The following is an 18,611-nucleotide window of genomic DNA, read 5'->3' as shown; positions in this document are numbered from 1 at the left end:
TGTGCCAGACACAGATGATAAACAACCATGGAAGGGGGGGGGATTAAAAAGGGGAGGAGGGAAGCAGGGTTTCACTAGATCTGCTGTGGCTTTAAATATAATCTACGGAGCCCAAGAAGGGAAGCAAGGAAATAAAAAAAAAATTAAGAGCAGAGGAAGCCACAGTGAAGGTCAGGGAGTGAAAGAACTTCCTCAGGGCACAGAATAAATTAAATCCCAAAGAAAAAAAAGTGATTTCCAGAGTGCAAGGCACAAACTCAAAATGACAATGATTGGCAGCCAAACTATATCCATGCAATATCGAAGGCTGCACGTTCTCATTTACCTCAGTGTAGCCAGCAAGCGCCCATTAAACATCCGTCTGATGCCCAAATTAACCTTCTTGGCAAACTGAAAGAGGCACAAACTATCATAATCAACCTTTCATTATCACAGCAGCCTCTAGTTAAAGGGTCAGAATAATTGTGCCATCAGAGCCCTGATTGTTTTCAATCAACAGACGGCTGGAGTGACAGCTCCGTGATGGAGTAGTCTGATGAAACCGCACCAGGCCTAATCAGAGCAGATGAAAGGAAGGCATGATTGGTGCAAATGAACAGCCGTGCCTCTCTTTTTCATTTACAATCTGAAATTACTCTTAAATTTACAGGTTTTCCCCCACCCTCCCCTCCTCCTCGAGTACCTCAGAAAGAATATTTGACTTATTATGAGTTCTGACAGTGCAGAGTTATAAAAACACAGGTAGGATTCTGCCTCCTCCCCTTGCTCCAAGTGCAGGCTTTAAGTGCGCCTTCAGCATAATTTCAGCAAAACCCAGTCACAAGATAACTGACTTCCAGTGACCTCACCTTGCCGTGATGTTTGATTAACCAGGCAGTTTATTTCAGACAACAGTTTTCACAATGTCAGGAAAGTTTGGAAAATGGAAAGGGAGCAATAGCAACCAGAATGAATGTGCAAAGAGTGCTGCAAAACATTTTCTTCAACAATAAATGTATTGCCATTCTCAGTGTTAAAGTGATACATTTATGATGTTTTTTTTCTCTTCTCGGGGGAAAAAATAATCAAAGCCGAGAACATTTCTGGAATACACACGCACAGAGACAAACATACCCATATTTTTATTGGGGCTGCTGATTTCAGAACTACATTCTTACTTAATCTGTTATGAATTAAAGCCAACAGACTAAGTGATGCTCTTAATTATGAGGAAAGGAGAAGGGAATATTCCAAGCATTGTAGAGTAGAGTAACTAACCCCATACTCCAGCTCCTAAACTCTCTCAGCTAGCTTTGCATAATTCTACCACATTGTTTCTCAAGATTCTAGTAACAATTAAAATAAAAGGGCCAAAGGCAACCTCATTTTATCACTGAGCCAAGTAGGTGTTTTAAGTGGAAAACTGCAAGACACCTTTATGTTCCTGAGCTGCATCACATACATCTAGCCAATCGTATATCCCCACAGTACATCAGCATTCAGGACACTGCAGCAAAACAAGAGGCTTAGCAGAGGAGATTAATTTGTATCTGAAGAAAGGCAAAGCAGAGAAAGAAGGGTGAAGCTAATTCAAAGAGCCTCATATTTTATAAATTTACTTAGTTTGTACCTACCCGGCAAACTGAATTTATTTCCATGTCCTTTTACACGCACCTACCCTTAATTGTAGCTACAGCAATATTAGCGTGCCTCCAGGCTTATTAACTACTGGAAGATATGTAAATGTAGCAATGTTGAGTGGGCATGATCCAGTCTAATTTAAATATGCTTGAGTCCCATTAGTTTCCATGGGAAGCCATTTAGTGTGCAATTCACTCTTTCCCACTGAAATCAATGGGACTTAAAGATGCTTAACTTTGATTTGATTGTGTCTAGACTCTAGAGGAAATCATTGTGTAGCATGTAAAAAAAATCCCATGATCAAAGATGCTTAACAGATCACTGACTTACAGCAGAAACAGCAGTAGCAATAAGCAGCTGTATATAGCTGAAGAGCAGAAGATCATCCTTCAGCAGTATTACTGACCTGCTTTGCATTGTATTCCATGTACCAACCGTTTGAAATTCTTGCAGTGAACACTAGCTGTAGTGTTATGGGAAAGACAGCATAATACAATGAAGCTATAATACCACGAACAATTTTGTTTCAAGTCTGACTTGTGTTCTATATTTAAAAGCTTTCTGTGGCGCTCTTCACCTCTCCAAGCTAAAAGTGAAGGGAAAGCAACCAATGCTGTTTGGCGAAACAGCAACTTTTTATTGTACTTTACTTGTATATCCCCTGAGTCCTTCCTATTCTTTCCAAAGCAATAGAAGTTTGGAAAGAAATAACGTCAGGAGTCTCAGAACTCTTGCCAGTCTGACAGTCTGTCCATCTCCTCCTCGGGAGGCTACTTTTCAAGTGAACAAAGGAGACAAAATTTGTGTGGTTGGAGAAATCAACAAAAGACAAATTGCATTCAAAGATGGAGATCAGTCCATTTAAAAACCACCAAGTACACTTATTTCTCAGACTTATCTCATAAGCTTGTTGTGAGGTTAAAAAAAATGGAATGGGCTCAACTTTTGCAGAAAGGAAAGGAGACAGAACACTACAAATAAGAATTATTTTTCCTTCTCCAATCAGAACAAAAACATCATCAAAGAGCTGACAGAAAATAATAGGGCACTTTATGAATTGCCCAGTCAAGGACTAAAGCTCAGCATCAGAGGAGATTATGCAGCTACAATTACATTGCTTTAATTTTCTAATCATACAGCTGCAATAGCCAATTGGGGGATCTGTTTTCCTTAAAATTTCAACACACAAGATGATTATCACAAGGCTATAATAAAATATTCCTTTTGGTAGAAAAATATGTTCCTATGTTCTAAGGTTCCGACAACAGATTGCATTACAGTCCAAAATAAAATGCTTTGAATGAGACTCTACAAAGTTAAAAGCTTAGTATCTCATCCCTGGGCTAATCTTAAAGTTTAGCCAGAATATCTGAAATTCATTTATTCATTCAGATGGCACTCTTTCACAGCAGAAATCTGGATCATGCCCATCTTGTCAGATCTTATCAGATGGGCAGAAATAATCGGAGACAAGTGATCTCACAAATAAGCAGCACGTTGTATTGCACCTGGAAGGTCAGGAGTAACCAATACCCTCTGCAAAAGAGTGGGGTTTCATGGGAACACTAAAGCATATAATAATAATAATAATAATAATAATAATAATAATAATAATAATAATAATAATAATAATAATAATGATGATGATGATGATGATGATGATGATGATGATGATGATGATGATGATGATGTTGGAAGGGACCTTGGAGGTCATCTAGTCCAACCCCCTGCTCAGGCAGGAAACCCTATACCATTTCAGACAAATGGCTGTCCAGTCTCTTCTTAAAAACTTCCAGTGTTGGAGCATTCACCACTTCTGGAGGCAGGTTGTTCCACTGGTTAATTGTTCTAACTGTCAGGAAGTTTCTCCTTAGTTCTAGGTTGCTTCTCTCCTTGGCTAGTTTCCATCCATTGCTTCTTGTCCTGCTTTCAGGTGCTTTGGAGAATAGCTTGACTCCCTCTTCTTTGTGGCAGCCCCTGAGATATTGGAACACTGCTATCATGTCACCCCTCACCCTTCTCTTCATTAAACTACACATACCCAATTCCAGCAACCATTCTGAAGTGACTCGCTCAGGGACCACTCAGAGACAGCAGGCTTAAGTCAACTGTTTATTGAGGTACCGGACAATCATCTGCTCCGCTCCTGCCCTTTTATAGCTAGCCACCAGCTGGCTAGACCAATCAGCAGTTCGTTCTCCTCCCGCCTGAACTGCTGCCCCAATCGGCTGCGTCAGGTCTTTGACAGCTCGGACTCCTCGTGGCGGCTGCGCTTGCGTATTAGGTGGCTGAGCTGACAGCTGAGAGCTGTCAGCTGTCGCGCTTGCGCATTCGCTAGCGGCAGCTTTTGACAGCTGTCAAAAGCTGCTGCGTGTATTCCTCTCACGGTTATTTACCTCACAAGATTAACATGAACTATTAACTTTATACTTTAACGTTACATCAATACATTACACATTCCCTATATGTTTTAGCCTCCAGTCCCCCAATCATCTTTGTTGCTCTTCTCTGTACCCTTTCTAGAGTCTCAACATCTTTTTTACACTGTGGTGACCAAAACTGGATGCAGTATTCCAAGTGTGGTATTAGTACTTCACTTGATCTTGATTCTATCCCTCTGTTAATGCATCCTAGCACTGTGTTGGCTTTTTTGGCAGCTGCAGCACACTGCTGGCTCATATTTAAGTGATTGTCCACTAGGACTCTGAGATCTCTCTCACAGTTACTACTATTGAGCAAGGTACCACCTATGCTATACCTGTTCATTTGATTTTTCCTGCCTAAATGTAGAACCTTACTTTTTTCACCACTGAATTTCGTTTTGTTAGATAGCGCCCAGTGTTCGAGTCTGTCTAGATCCTCCTGTATTTTAAGCCTATCTTCTGGAGTATCGGCTATTCCTGCCAGCTTGGTGTTGTCTGCAAATTTGATGAGTATCACTGTAACTGCTCAGGTTGCTGCATTCTAATCTAGACCATGTAAGTAGTTGAAGGGCAGCTCCAGGTTGAAAATTTTCAGGTAATAGAGATGAGAGGTGACTAAGGCATGAGTGACACTGCAATGGATGCAACTGGTGTTAAAGATAGATTTGTACAAAGGTTCTCTGAACCCCCAAATGCCACCTGTTCTTCAGGAAGTAGGGGGGGACTTCAAAATTATGCATTAGGTCTGCCTGGATCAGTGCAGTCTCATTTAGAGCCAAAGATGGAAACTTCCTGATTCCAGATGGTCCCCCGCAACCACAGCTACTTGATTGATTTTGCTAGGATTGATCTTGAACCAATCACCCCATCCAGAATGCGGGGGGGGGGAACTCTCAACATGAGATGAAAAAGAGACAATCTGATCAAGAGCTAAATTAAGCCACTGTCCTTTTGAAGCACCTAATTTTTTTAAAAAAAAAACTCCACCTCAAATTCTAAAAAATATTCCTTTTGAAATCAACCCTTTGATTTTAATGAATTTTTATTTACATGTATGTACATTCAGAACACCAGACCAAAGTATAAAACCACACAACATATGTTAGTTACACTCTGATATTCAAACTTGCAGGATAGAGGAAGCACACCAAAATAGGGACATTTCTGAATCCTGGCAATGACCATTTAAATATGGTAGTTATCTAAATGAAGCAAAACAGTGCATTTCAGCAATGCTTGCTTGATCTATAAAACAGACAATAAAAATCAAAAGGGGGGGGGGCAGATTTTCTTTTAACTATCACTTGGTTATAAGGGTGTATGTGTTCAAAAATAAATTTATGAAGAACCTGGAAAGAATATCCTATTATGTCAGTTTAAGTAGGAAAACACTGGTGAAATAATTTTTAAAAAATCATTATAAAAGATATAAAACAATTTTATCTGTGAAAAAGGTTAAAGGCGATTGCATAAACTGTATGCATGCTCCCAAATCCATGAGACAAAAAATTAAGTTCTACCAGTTTTAAGAGGTTTCAAGAAGTGGTGCCTTGAGAGGTTAGATGCAACTAAATCCTAATGAAATCAAAGACTTTTTAAAAATACCTTGAATATCTTACGTTGAAGCTGAGCTACTCTTTTTCCTTCAGTGCTGTAGAAAACAAACAGGGAGACCTCTAGAATAGGGATCCCCAACCCCTGGTCCGTGGACCGGTACTGGGCTACGCCATGCCAGCAACCGGTCTACACAAACAAGCAAAGTCCAATCCGTGGGATGCAGGCAGCACACAAAACCACACACTCTCCTTTCCGCAGAAAAACCTTTCTCCACAGAACCGGACCCTGGTGCCCAAAAGGTTGGGGATCTCTGCTTTAGAAGACATATTCAAATGTAGCCATTGTGCTAATATTTTAACTACTATCTGTATGTTTAGGATTATAGGATTACTATCTAAAATCAGCAGAACATACTGTAATTTATTATGTCAGAATCACCTTTGTTGTTCTTAGTTGCGAAGTCGTGTCTGACCCATCGCGACCCCATGGACAACGTTCCTCCAGGCTTTCCTGTCCTCTACCATCCTCTGGAGTCCATTTAGGCTCACACCTACTGCTTCAGTGACTCCATCCAGCCACCTCCTTCTCTGTCGTCCCCTTCTTCACTTGCCCTCAACCTTTCCCAGCATTAGGCTCTTCTCCAGTGAGTCCTTCCTTCTCATAAGGCGGCCAAAGTATTTGAGTTTCAACTTCAGGTTCTGGCCTTCTAAGGATCAGTCAGGGTTGATCTCCTCTAAGACTGACCGGTTTGATAGCCTTGCAGTCCAAGGGACTCGCAGGAGTCTTCTCCAGCACCATAGTTCAAAGGCTTCAATTCTTTGGCGCTCAGCCTTTCTTATGGTCCAACTTTCACTGCCATACATTGCAACTGGGAAGACCATAGCCTTGACTATACACACTTTTGTTGGTAGGGTGATGTCTCTGCTTTTTAGTGTGCTGTCTAGGGTTGCCATGGCTTTCCTCCCCAGGAGCAAGCGTCTTTTAATTTCTTGGCTGCAGTCCCCATCTGCAGTGATCTTGGAGCCCAGGAAAATAAAATCTGTCACTACCTCCATTTCTTCCCCATCTATTTGCCAGGAATTGAGAGGGCCAGATGCCATGATCTTGGTTTTCTTAATGTTCAGTTTCAACCCAACTTTTGCACTCTCCTTCTTCACTTGCAACAAGAGGCTCTTTAGTTCTTCTTCACTTTCTGCCATTACAGTGGTATCATCTGCATATCTTAGGTTGTTGATATTTCTCCCGGTAACCTTAGTTCCAACTTTTGATTCATCTAGCCCTGCCTTTCTCATGATGTGTTCTGCATATAAGTTAAACAGGCAGGGTGACAGTATACAGCCTTGCCGGACTCCTTTCCCAATTTTGAACCAGTCAGTGGTTCCGTGTCGTTCTCACTGTTGTTTCTTGACCCGCATATAGGTTTCTCAAGAGACAAATAAGATGGTCTGGTACTCCCATCTCTTTAAGAACTTGCCACAGTTTATTGTGATCCACACAATCAAATGCTTTAGCATAGTCAATGAAGCAGAAGTAGATGTTTTTCTGGAACTCCCTAGCTTTTTCTATGATCCAGCATATGTTGGCAATTTGATCTCTAGTTCCTCTGCCTCTTCGAAATCCTGCCTGTACTTCTGGTAGTTCTTGATCCACATACTGCTGGAGTCTAGCTTGTAGGATTTTAAGCATAACTTTACTAGCATGTGAAATGAATGCAATGGTGCAATAGTTTGAACATTCTTTGGCACTGCCTTTCTTTGGAATTGGAATGTAAACTGATCTTTTCCAATCCTGTGGCCACTGTTGAGTTTTCCAAATTTGCTGGCAAATTGAGTATAACACTTTTACTGCATCGTCTTTTAAGATTTTGAATAGCTCAGCTGGAATACTATCACCTCCACTAGCTTTGTTGTTGCTCAGCTTTCCTAAGGTCCATTTCACTTCACATTCTAGGATGTCTGGCTCGAGGTCAGTGACCACCTTATCGTGGTTATCTGGGATGTTAAGCTCGTTCTTGTATAGTTCTTCTGTGTAATTTTGCCACCTCTTCTTAATCTCTTCTGCCTCTGTTAGGCCCCTGCCATTTTGGTCCTTTATCATGCCCATTTTTGCATGAAACGTTCCCTTCATCTCTCCAATTTTCTTGAAGAGATCTCTGGTCCTCCCTATTCTATTGTTTTTTTCTATTTCTTTGCACTGTTCATTTAAGAAGGCATTCTTATCTCTTCTAGCTATTCTCTGGAATTCTGCATTCAATTTAAAAACACCAAGAATTAATCACCTAGAATCAATCAAAGTACATATTAAGAATGTATGCAGGCCAACAGTTTCTGGTGCAACCAGACAGAAGACACTGAACAATTTGTTCCATTTTTATGGTTTTTCTACAATCTAAAAATAAAAGTGGAAGCAAAGAATGTAGACCTACCACAGAATTGCAGAATAAAGACACTTTCTGAAAATAAGGATTTCACACTATGACATATCTGGATCTATTCTAAATTCAAAATAGCCAAACATACAGTTAACATCTGAATCAAATTCAAATCTTGTCCTTTTAAGTTCCTATTTCCAAACTCATCATTCCTTGGAGTACTATCCTTCAAATTAGCTGTCTAAACCAAAAGATATAATGTTTTATGTCAACACAATAATACATATTCAATAAAGTAAGGAATAAGTGATCTAAGGTCTTTCAAGTATTTTGGACCAGAACTCCCACGATTCTGAACACCCACACAGAGTGTCTTCATGATTTGACTTCTTGTCTTCCTACAAACCTCTGTGCTTCAGTCTTTCAGTGTTACTTGCTTGCTGTGCTGTTACTTCCTTCTATTTCACTCTCTTCCTAATATTTTCTATTCAACAGAATCAAGAACTGTGAACGCATAACCTATTCTAACAAAGTATATTTCCAACAGAGAAAGGAGGAAGCAGAGGAGAGAGAAATGTCTTGCTCCCAAACTAAACTTTCCTCATCTAGGATGGTCTCTGAAGTACGGCTATTAGATTGTGAGAATTTTTTTAAAAAAATCACATCACATAAGCCACAAAGCAAGAAACCACAAGAGGAACTATTTTTTGCCACCTCAACCTCTGTGAATATCGTATAAACAGTGCTTTTTTTGTAAAAGAAAAAGGTGCCGGAACTCACACATGTCGTACAACCCGCCTTGCCTACCCTACAAGGTTCCACCCAAAAAAGGTGCCGGAACTCCGTTCTAAGCGTTTTATGACAAAAAAAGCCCTGCGTATAAAGCCATACTTTTCAATTGAAGTGGGTCTCTGTGTCTGTGTCTGCACCACATAATGCCCTAGATTTAACAGCTGTTGATAAGAAAGACAAAAAATTATAATAATGGATAATGGACACTGTAATACCTGGAGACAGCAGAAGAGAAGACAAAGAAAGGGAGAAAATAACAAAATACAAAGACTGCAGATAGGAAGTAGAACAACTGGAGCAAAAGAAAGCAAAGATACTACCAATAGTAATAGGCACCTTGGGTGCAATCCCAAAACAACTGAAGTACCATTTGAATACCATTCGCATTGTCAAAATTATCAGTACATTGTAAAAGGCAGCTCTACTTGGAACAGCTTACATCCTGCTATGGTATCTTTAACAACAACATCTGCTTATCCTACGTCCTTGAGAAGGATTCAATAGGTAGATAAAAATCCCAAATCCAGGCTAAACATCTGGATAATTATGCAACCAAGCAACAATATTAATAATATTTTAGGCTTGCAGAAATTTATTAGCCAGAATTCCAAAACATCTAGAGCACAGTTGATACCCATCAGTTCTTGTCTGTCCTGAGGTTTTTGCAACAGACAATCCTTGTTATAGTCCATCTAAGTGCTGTGAAATTGCAATAGCTCTTAAGATTGTCTTTTTCTTCTTAAGTTATCTTACTTCCTGATCAAGACTTTGAAAATTAACAAAGGAAAACATATATATATGTTGTAATTTTCTACACTGTGTTCTCTAACTGTGATGTTAAACACAGCAAGTCCTAAAATACTTTTATAAAAAGATGTGACCTTTATTGGGTCATAGTCTGCAAGGTGATATGCCACTGATGTCTGATTTTGAAAACAAGGCATTTGTGTTCTCATCAGAAACAAAACCATTAGCATATAAGAATTCAAGTATGCTAATGCTGGCATAGTAACATTTTCTTACATTCAAATTCTACCCAGAATTTGTTTTTTAAAAAATGTTATTTCAACAATTACCAAATTTTTCAGCATTAGCACTTGTTTACTGGCCCTCACAGACAAGGGACATTCCCTGGCAATCTAAGAACCGGTCAGGGAGTGCCGGCTGGCGGCTCCCAGGGGGAGGGCATTCTCGGTGGGCGCACCTGCCCTTTGGAATCAGCTGCCTGTGGAACTCCGGATGGCCCCCAACCTTTGCTCGTTTCGCCGGGACCTAAAAACCTGGCTATTCGAGCTTGCCGGCCTAGACTGAGGGTTTGGGGTTTTAGTTTTAATTTTCGGGGCTATTTAATTTAATTCTATTTTAACTTTGTATATTGTATTGTTTTAATTGCCCTGTAAACCGCCCTGAGTCCTTCGGGAAATGGGCGGTATATAAATCCAAATAATAAATAAATAAATAAACCATGAAACTATCTACACAAGGATCATGTGACCACAACTCCACGTTAGCCACAATCCTATCTGTTTATAGCCTGGCCTTACCAGTATTCAAGATAAATATTTTTCTTCTAAATTATTCAGCCTGTATACTGAATATGAGTTATCATTTCAGTGACAAGAGTGTAGGAATTATTTATGCCTAGGCAATATTGCTATCCACTCCAAGCGCCCTGCCCTTGGGAAAAGGAACGTGCAGAGACACCATTAAATTTGTGGTTGATGCTAACTGGAAGCAGAACTAGTGGATGATGCCTTGGGGGGGAATACTAAATCAGAGTTCCTCCTGTTCATGTATGTGCATACACAACATGGCTGCAGCTGGCTTTTACCAACACCTCACCGATTTAACACACGAGAGAAGTATTCATCAGCTTTTCTACTGCTTTTCCATCACTGTCCCCACCCAAATTTAAGCCAGTAGCCCCCTTCCTCACCAATGCCTCTTACCCTGTTGTTGTCCTTTAAGAGACAGGATGGGGATTTGTCAAAGTCAATGAGCACTTTATTAAAGGGAGAGTGCTCAGTAATGAACAATTCAGCAATTTAATGAGATTCTGTAGCTCTGGCTCCAGCCTGTATATCAAGTTTCACTTCTCTAAAGCACCCTGACACTAATCCTCTGGCATACCCAATCTTCACCCTGGGCTGAATATTAGATTCTTCCATGGTATATTGCTTTACCAGTATAACCTTAACAAAAATGATGAACTTAACTACACTCGAGGCAACAGAGCAGCCCTGATTTGATTTTCATGTATTGGGTTGACTGCGAAGGAATTGCTTATTTACTAAGATAAAACAAAAACAGTTACTTACTGCCTAAATTGGCAAATATTTATGTGTGTCTTAATTCATTCTAGAGGTCCGGGAATGAAATTCTGGTTTCATTCATTTTGCCCACAGCAATAGAACAGCTTAAAGATTCTAGGTAACAACATTAGTAAGGCAATTAAAATAACACCTAGAATGGCCAGTGCAGCATTTGCTGTTACTCGGAAAGCAGCACTTTTGTCATAACCAAACGCCCTGTTCGCAGTACTAAATGCGATGCAGCAGAGGAGCACAACTGCAAAAACAGACATGTCGGGAACATGCAGCATGTGGAGGAGAAACAGACAAGGTTCTCACAATGCTTCATGACTTGGGGAAACGGTCTTGCTACTGCATTTCAGTATAAGACGTATTTTCTGACAATCCCACGCTTGAATTTCCCACGTGGTAAACTCAATTTTTTGTCCCCTGGAGATGTGAATTTTGCCCTCCTGCTCGAAGTAAGGGAAGAAGGAGAAAATCTGAACTGCTGAATGGCTCCAAAACAATGGCACTGAACTAAAACTCTGCTGCAAGCAGATCTCCAGCCAGAGTCCACCATTCATAAGCAGTTTCTGCTTCTGTTATAAGATGCTTCCAGGGCAGAGAGATGAGGATCCTCATATACTACTTAGTAGTGCCGTGCAACACTTCAGATTCAAAGGTAAAAAAGGTGCTTCAGAGTGCACGGGGCGCTCATGCATAGCACCTGTCTGCAACTTCTGAAAGAAGCTGCCCTTTCCCGCCAGGATTATGCAGCTGGCCTCCGCAGCTTCAGCACAATCCTGGAAAAACAATGTGTTTAGTTTGAGTACCTGCAATAAGAGAGTTGGAAGGGACCTTGGAGTTCTTCTAGTCCAACCTCCTGCTCAAACAGGAAACTATGACATTTCAAACAAGTGGTTGTCATCTATTCTTAAAAGCCTCCAGTGTTGGAGCACCCACAACTTCAGGAGGCAAACCGTTCCACTGATTAATTGTTCTGTCAGGAAATTTCTCCTAGGTTGGTTCTCACCTGGATTAGCCTCCATCCCTTGCTTCTTGTCCTGCCTTTAGGTGCTACGTCTACAGAGAGGTACTACCTGCATATTCCCAGATGCTCCAAAGCATCTTTTTTTTACTTTGAATTTGGAGTCCTGAAAAGCCCAATACATACAACAAAGATTTCTTACTAAGAAACTCAATTTAGTCAGACAGAGCCTATTTATGTTTTTAGCCCAGTTCAGAAATTTGGACATTCCAGAGAATCTCCACTGTGAGAGTTATGGGATTTAAGGGATCATGTCGACATGCCCATTTATCAGCCACTTCCTCCAACATCAACTTCATCAAAAATTAATTATCAGGGATATATATCTAGCTCTTCAAGGAAACTGCTATTGATAAGTTATCATACACAAATATTACTAAATATAAGAGAAATGAACTGAATCTCTACTTTTGGTTGTGGCAAAACATACAGTACTTCAGCTTATCCCTGCATATTTTTCTAACTGTAACGTAGACTGTATTGAATACCAAGAGCCTCTTATGCTAAGAATGTAAAGAGACAAGCTATGCAGCAAAAGCTGAGAATATAACCCCCCACAACCAATTAGCTGTATTTGTTAACCCCTGCTCCATTTTAGAGCCCCTTCTTGGCATATGAAGGTTTTCAGTATTATCAACCCCTCCCTTCCCTTCTGGAACAGTAAAGTTCTACTTGCATTCTTGTCAAAGGGGTGAAGCAGACTTCAGAATGCCCCCTAGTGCTTCCTCGGGGCAATAATTAATTAATATTACACTAATAATTAATTCCTAATGTTTTTCTTTTATTGTTTCTTGTCATTTGCTGTAGCATTTTGATTTTCAGAAATGCTTATGGATATACAGTATACATTCTTTGTGTTTAGTACATGTCCTAATTAAATACTACTACTACTACTTCTACTACTACTACTAATAATAATAATAATAACAATACATAGTATTGCATTTTCTTTTACCTGTTTTATTCTGGAAATAGACATTATATTCTACTTTATTTGATTTGATTTGATATGGTCATAAGATTAGTCAATCAATAATTAGTTCCCTAGCTATGGATATACAATACTGGTCTTTCAATAGTTTAATCATTCTTTGTACATTACCTGCCATATTTGTTCTTCGCTGAGTGACGTGAGTTGATCGCTTTTCAAAACTTCTTGGATGAGACAATATGGCAGTGCCAGGACTTCGTCAGGGTGATTATTTAGTAGTTCTGAGAGATGTTTCACTAAAAAATCAACCACGGCTTTCTCCAGCAGATTGAGGTTGAAGAGATCAGCAAGTTTATAAAGGTCCAAGTAATTAAAGCTATTTAATTCCTGGGCAGATAAAACAAAATACACACCTTGTTAAGAAGGAATGAGGATTTAGTAAAATCTTAAAGAATTATAGTAGAAGGTAACTTCAGATTGAACTACCCTTCTACTTAAAAAGTTGCCCTTCCACAAATAAACATATTTTAGCATACTAAACCTAGAGTAAACTACTACTGCAATTTTATATCATCACTATCTACATCTCACAACACAACTACAGATAGAGATGTGAAAGAATTTGTTTCTATGGATTAAATGTTGGCTATATTGGGGATAACAACAGATGGAAATGCATTTCCAAAATATTCAAATCAACATTGCTAAATGCTCTGATTTCTTCTACAAAATAAATCTCTTTTGTGTCCTTTATGAGAACATTTGCTGTTCTTTTCTACTCAGCACCAAAACCAAAAAGAATATAAAGAAGAACAACAACTAACCTGAGTTAGTTTGTTTGTTTTGGCACTCCTTATCAAAGGCTAATACTAACGCAATCAGACCCAAACAGGATCTTTGGGGTTTATATCTTACATAGCACATCACGCATTTACAAAATTCAAAGTTTTCAGGAGCAGAGTGTGATATGGCACATAACATTGTCAATGACATTAATAACATTATTATTATTTTTCAAAATACAAACAACTAGAATAGCTTTCCAATCCTGGTCAATGTGAACAGCTATATTATTAACAGGAATTACCATATTTGTCTTTTTTAAAAAAGCACTCTCAACTGTTATCATTTATCATTTTTGCCCCATGTGGTCTACCTAGGTGTATACTAAAAGACACAACTAAATTAGTAACAAGTACAGTAATATAAATAAAATGTAGAATTTTCTTCAAATATCGATAGAAGGGAGTCATTAAACCTCACCCTTTGGGGAAAAATGAACACTTTCAAAATGAATATTATTCCCAGATTAATTTATATTCTGAGAGGAATACCAGTTCAAGTATCTGGAAAATATTTTCACAAAATAAATTGTTTGCTTACAAAATTTCTAAGGTACTCTTCAATCCCAAGAATATCTTTACAAAAAATGCAATTACCAATTAATGAGGGAAGATTCATTTTTCCAAGTCTGGAGCCATATCATCCTGCTTACCTATTCTCAAGTATTAAAACCTCAAAGCCAATAATTGATATTAATATTCCAATTTGGACAACTTTGGAATATACATATATACAGCACCTCTGGTTAGATGGACAGGATTAGGGTCTAAATATATTAGAAGTCTAGTATTTCTGGAAAAAAATATGTCAGTTAGAAAAATCTGGAATGTAATGCTTAAAAGAAGATTTGACTCCCTTTTCCATTCTAAATTAACCTTATGAGAAAACCCAATTTTAAAAATTGGGAAAAAGATGTTAATATGTAAGAAGTGGATAGAAGTGGAGATATTGACTTTGGATCAACTGATAGACAATGAAGATTAAGTCTAACATATTAAGAGATAAATATCATTTATAAGATGTAAGCCAATGGCAATATTTACAGCTAGAACTCTTTTAACAAATTATTTGGACCAGCAGCATCTTCAACTTCTAAGCCACTTGAGATACTAGAATTTGTTAAATACCTTAAAATTAAAAAATCTGCTATTAGCTTTTTATAGATATTTGTTATCAATAAATCAATTTGATAAGAAGATGCTAAGAAATCTGCAGAATAAAGGATTAGAGATTCCTATAGTGCCTACACCAGGAGTGCCCAAATCAGTCAACTTTAAGATATGTGGACTTCAATTCCCAGAACTTCCTTCTACAGTGGATCTTAAACTACAATTTATGCCACAAAAAATAATATTTAAAATTGTTAGACTCCATTATGTGTGATAGAAAAGGATTGTCTAAGAGCATTTGGGGTGTGTGTGTGTGGATGAAATAAGGCCAATACATCTTTAAAACATGCTTTTGCAATGCTGTATACTTATTCGATTTTAGGGGGAAAGTAGTGGAATGTATGTATGTATGCATATGTATATGTGTATGTTATATATTTGTGTGACAAAAGTTAACATTTTCAGAGAATAATATTCTCTTGAATTACATACCTGTATACAATGGAATTTGACAACTGGGCAACATAAATGTATTCTGTGCCCTTAGTGCAGCTAAAAGTCTGACATTGTAACACTGGAAATAGAATAGAATAGAATAGAATAGAATAGAATAGAATAGAATAGAATAGAATAGAATAGAACAGAACAGAACAGAACAGAACAGAACAGAACAGAACAGAACAGAACAGAATAGAATAGAATAGAATAGAATAGAATAGACATTTAACACCTTGCTTAGCAAATGGAAATTCTGGTCCCAATTGTGGTTGCAAGTCAAGGGCTACATATATTAAAAACCTACTCTGTGTGTGTGTGTGTGTGTGTGTGTGTGTGTGTGTGTGTGTGTATTTGAATCATATTTACATTAGACATGTATATATAAAATATAATTGTTAACTGTAATAATGATATATATTATACTTTAATTTTTCCTTTTTTTCTTTGTAAGCACTTTATATGCATTTTTTTCTTTGGGAACACATGGTTTTGTATTATAATTACCTATGTGTTTTCTTTTTTTGTTATTATTTTAAAAGCAATAAAAATAAACAAAAAAAGTTTTTCCCTCACATGGTGATGACAATGATTGATGGGGATGATGATTTCATATTAGAATGTATCCTTGTCCTTTGAACACTAAAAATGATACTTCTGAATTCTAAACCCTGGAAACGATCAGTCTGTTATAACAGAATTACTGTCACTGTAATACCAATCACTTGTTCAGCTTAAAATTATACACTGCGATGCCCTGCTATCCAGCTGATGAAGCTGCATGCCAAAAGTGGCATGCCAATTGGTCAGATGCATAAAGCTGATCAGATAACCTACTTTCCAATCAGCGATAAGATTTCTGGAAACATAACGATAACAGTATAGAAAGTTTTGAAAAGATTAACTTTCTTTAGCATTCTCATACCAATAGTATATTAAATCCATTGCTTGAAACGTGACCTCGCGATCTGCCTCTTCACATCACATTTTAATATATATGAGATATATATTTGTTTTTTTAAGGACCCCCCAAAAGTAATTTATTTCAATAATAATACTGTAAAATGAAGCAAATTTCCAGCCACAAAAATTATCAAGAGATTAGAAACTAACCCTAATAAAGAGGCATTGAGGGAACTGGGTATGTTCAGCCTTGAAAAAAAAATGAGTGAAGGGAGACATGATAGGCCCCTTTCACTATCGTATTACACAGAAGACAGTTGAGGCATGTTTTCTTTCATATCAGAGAACAGAATATAGAATAATGGATTTAAGGTCTTTTTTAAAATGATTTATATAGCCACTGCCACTGAACTAATGAACAGCAACTCTGGGTGCTGACATACAGTAGGCTTAAAAGGATAAAACAAAATGACAAATAACAAAACAACACACACACTGCAACAAAAATACAGCACACGTGAAGGCAAGCCACAAGCATATAGGTAATCCTTGCTTAATGACTATTCAAAGTTACGACAGCCTCACAAGGGGGCTTTGGGGCCTGTAAAACACTTATGACCATCACAAAATGTTACAATCCTCCCTTGCAGACACATGATCACAATCTGAGTGCTTTTTCACTTTCAGCCAGCTGCCAAGTGCCCTATGATCATGATCATGTGATTGTCATCTGCAATTTTCTCTGCAGGCTTCCCCAGAAAGTTAATGGGGAAGCCAGCAGGGAAGCTTACAAGCTCCTGCTGCCTGCCGAGAGGACTCCTTCTCATCTCTCGGGGCTAGCTGAAAGAGCTCCCTGCTGATCTGTGCCTGCTTGGATCTCCACTGCCAAAATCCAAGCAGGCACAGAGCTCAAAATTCCTCTCTCCCCACCTTGAGCTATCTAGCTTTATAATCCATCTGTACAGGTCATCTACAAGTGCAATCAATACTAGCCCAGTACTGTAATTCCAACTGAAAAACATCTGCATAATCTCATTCCTTTATAGCCAGTGGAGATGCAAACTGTCTATCTTTTTAGGATTAAAATTGTCCAGGACTGCTTGATGGAGGGATTTTTTATTATTATTAATGTTGAGAACAGGACAGACTGCTACTTTTTAAGAGCTGGAGAAACCAGTCCATCCCTCAAGGAAATAATCAACACCACCTGGATGTACTTTAAGGCAACTACAAATATATCCTGGGAAACCTTATTCAACTAGGAGGGATAAGTCTAATACACAGGCGGCTGCATTTCAGTCACAAGGACCCTATTCACTTCTTCAGGACCACCAAATTCTAACCCTTTCAGGTAATCACGTTAAGCCATGCTTCAGTTAACGCCAATGATTAATTGTTATTATATCATTATGTTTCCAAAAGGCTTATTGCTGGTTGAAAAGTAGATTATCCAATCAGCTGTATGCATCATGCCAACTTGGCATACCATTTTTTGGCATGCAGCTTCATCAGCTGAATATTCCACCACATTTCCCACCCACTGTGTTACTGCCTGGCTCCTCTTTGCAGTACGTTAGCTCCCCCAATTCTTATCCTTTTTCCTATTGAACAAAGGACCCCCTTAACGCCACAAACATTCAACTGGTTGTTTCACCAGGTTTTCGAGATACAACATCATTCTCTACCCTTTCTCTCTTCAAGATAGCTAGAGTACTACATTATATTCAGAAATGCCTACCTGAAGTACTGAGGGAATCACTATCATTCTCTATGTCTCTCACTAAGGGAAACAAATGTAGCCCAGACACAACCATTCAACACTGTCCAACAATGCCCACTTTCAATGTGGATCACAGGTCCTATTCTTATCTTCAATCAGTTTTCGGTACTAGAAAATGGAAAACTATGGTGCCCCTGTACAATAGAACAGTCAACAAACCTATCAATGCCTTTGAGTTCTGTTAAAAGATAAGATAGCTACAGCCAATGTGGTGGGCCTTGTAGCAACACAAAACACAAATAAATCCTGTAGTCAGTATGCCATACTATTCATGCTCCCAGTGTTACTCAAAACTGTCATTGGGTGCTCACGCCCATCAAAATTCTAAGGAGGTAGCCCTGGACTTGCTATCACCACCGCCACAAGTAGAAATGGAAAAGCTAACCCAACTAAACTAGCCACCATCACCTGAAGAACACAGTCAGTTCCATCACTGTTGCCAGCA

The 18,611-nt window shown here is 38.6% G+C and overlaps 1 protein-coding gene across 2 annotated transcripts in view; it reads right to left on the bottom strand.

Moving 5' to 3' along the window:
- Positions 1-18,611, bottom strand: part of KLHL32 (kelch like family member 32) — a 91,256-nt gene that overhangs the window by 28,448 nt on the left and 44,197 nt on the right. For both annotated transcript variants that reach the window (XM_081312792.1, XM_081312793.1), the window contains exon 6: positions 13,208-13,423. In XM_081312792.1, the coding sequence (XP_081168918.1) occupies positions 13,208-13,423 (216 nt within the window). The remainder of the gene's footprint in view (positions 1-13,207; positions 13,424-18,611) is intronic.

Source organism: Vipera berus, assembly GCF_964194415.1.
Source record: "Vipera berus genome assembly, chromosome: 1".
In the NCBI taxonomy this organism is placed as follows: Eukaryota; Metazoa; Chordata; class Lepidosauria; order Squamata; family Viperidae; genus Vipera; species Vipera berus.
The sequence above is the reverse complement of the archived record's forward strand: the minus strand, read 5'-3'. Positions and strand labels throughout refer to the sequence as shown.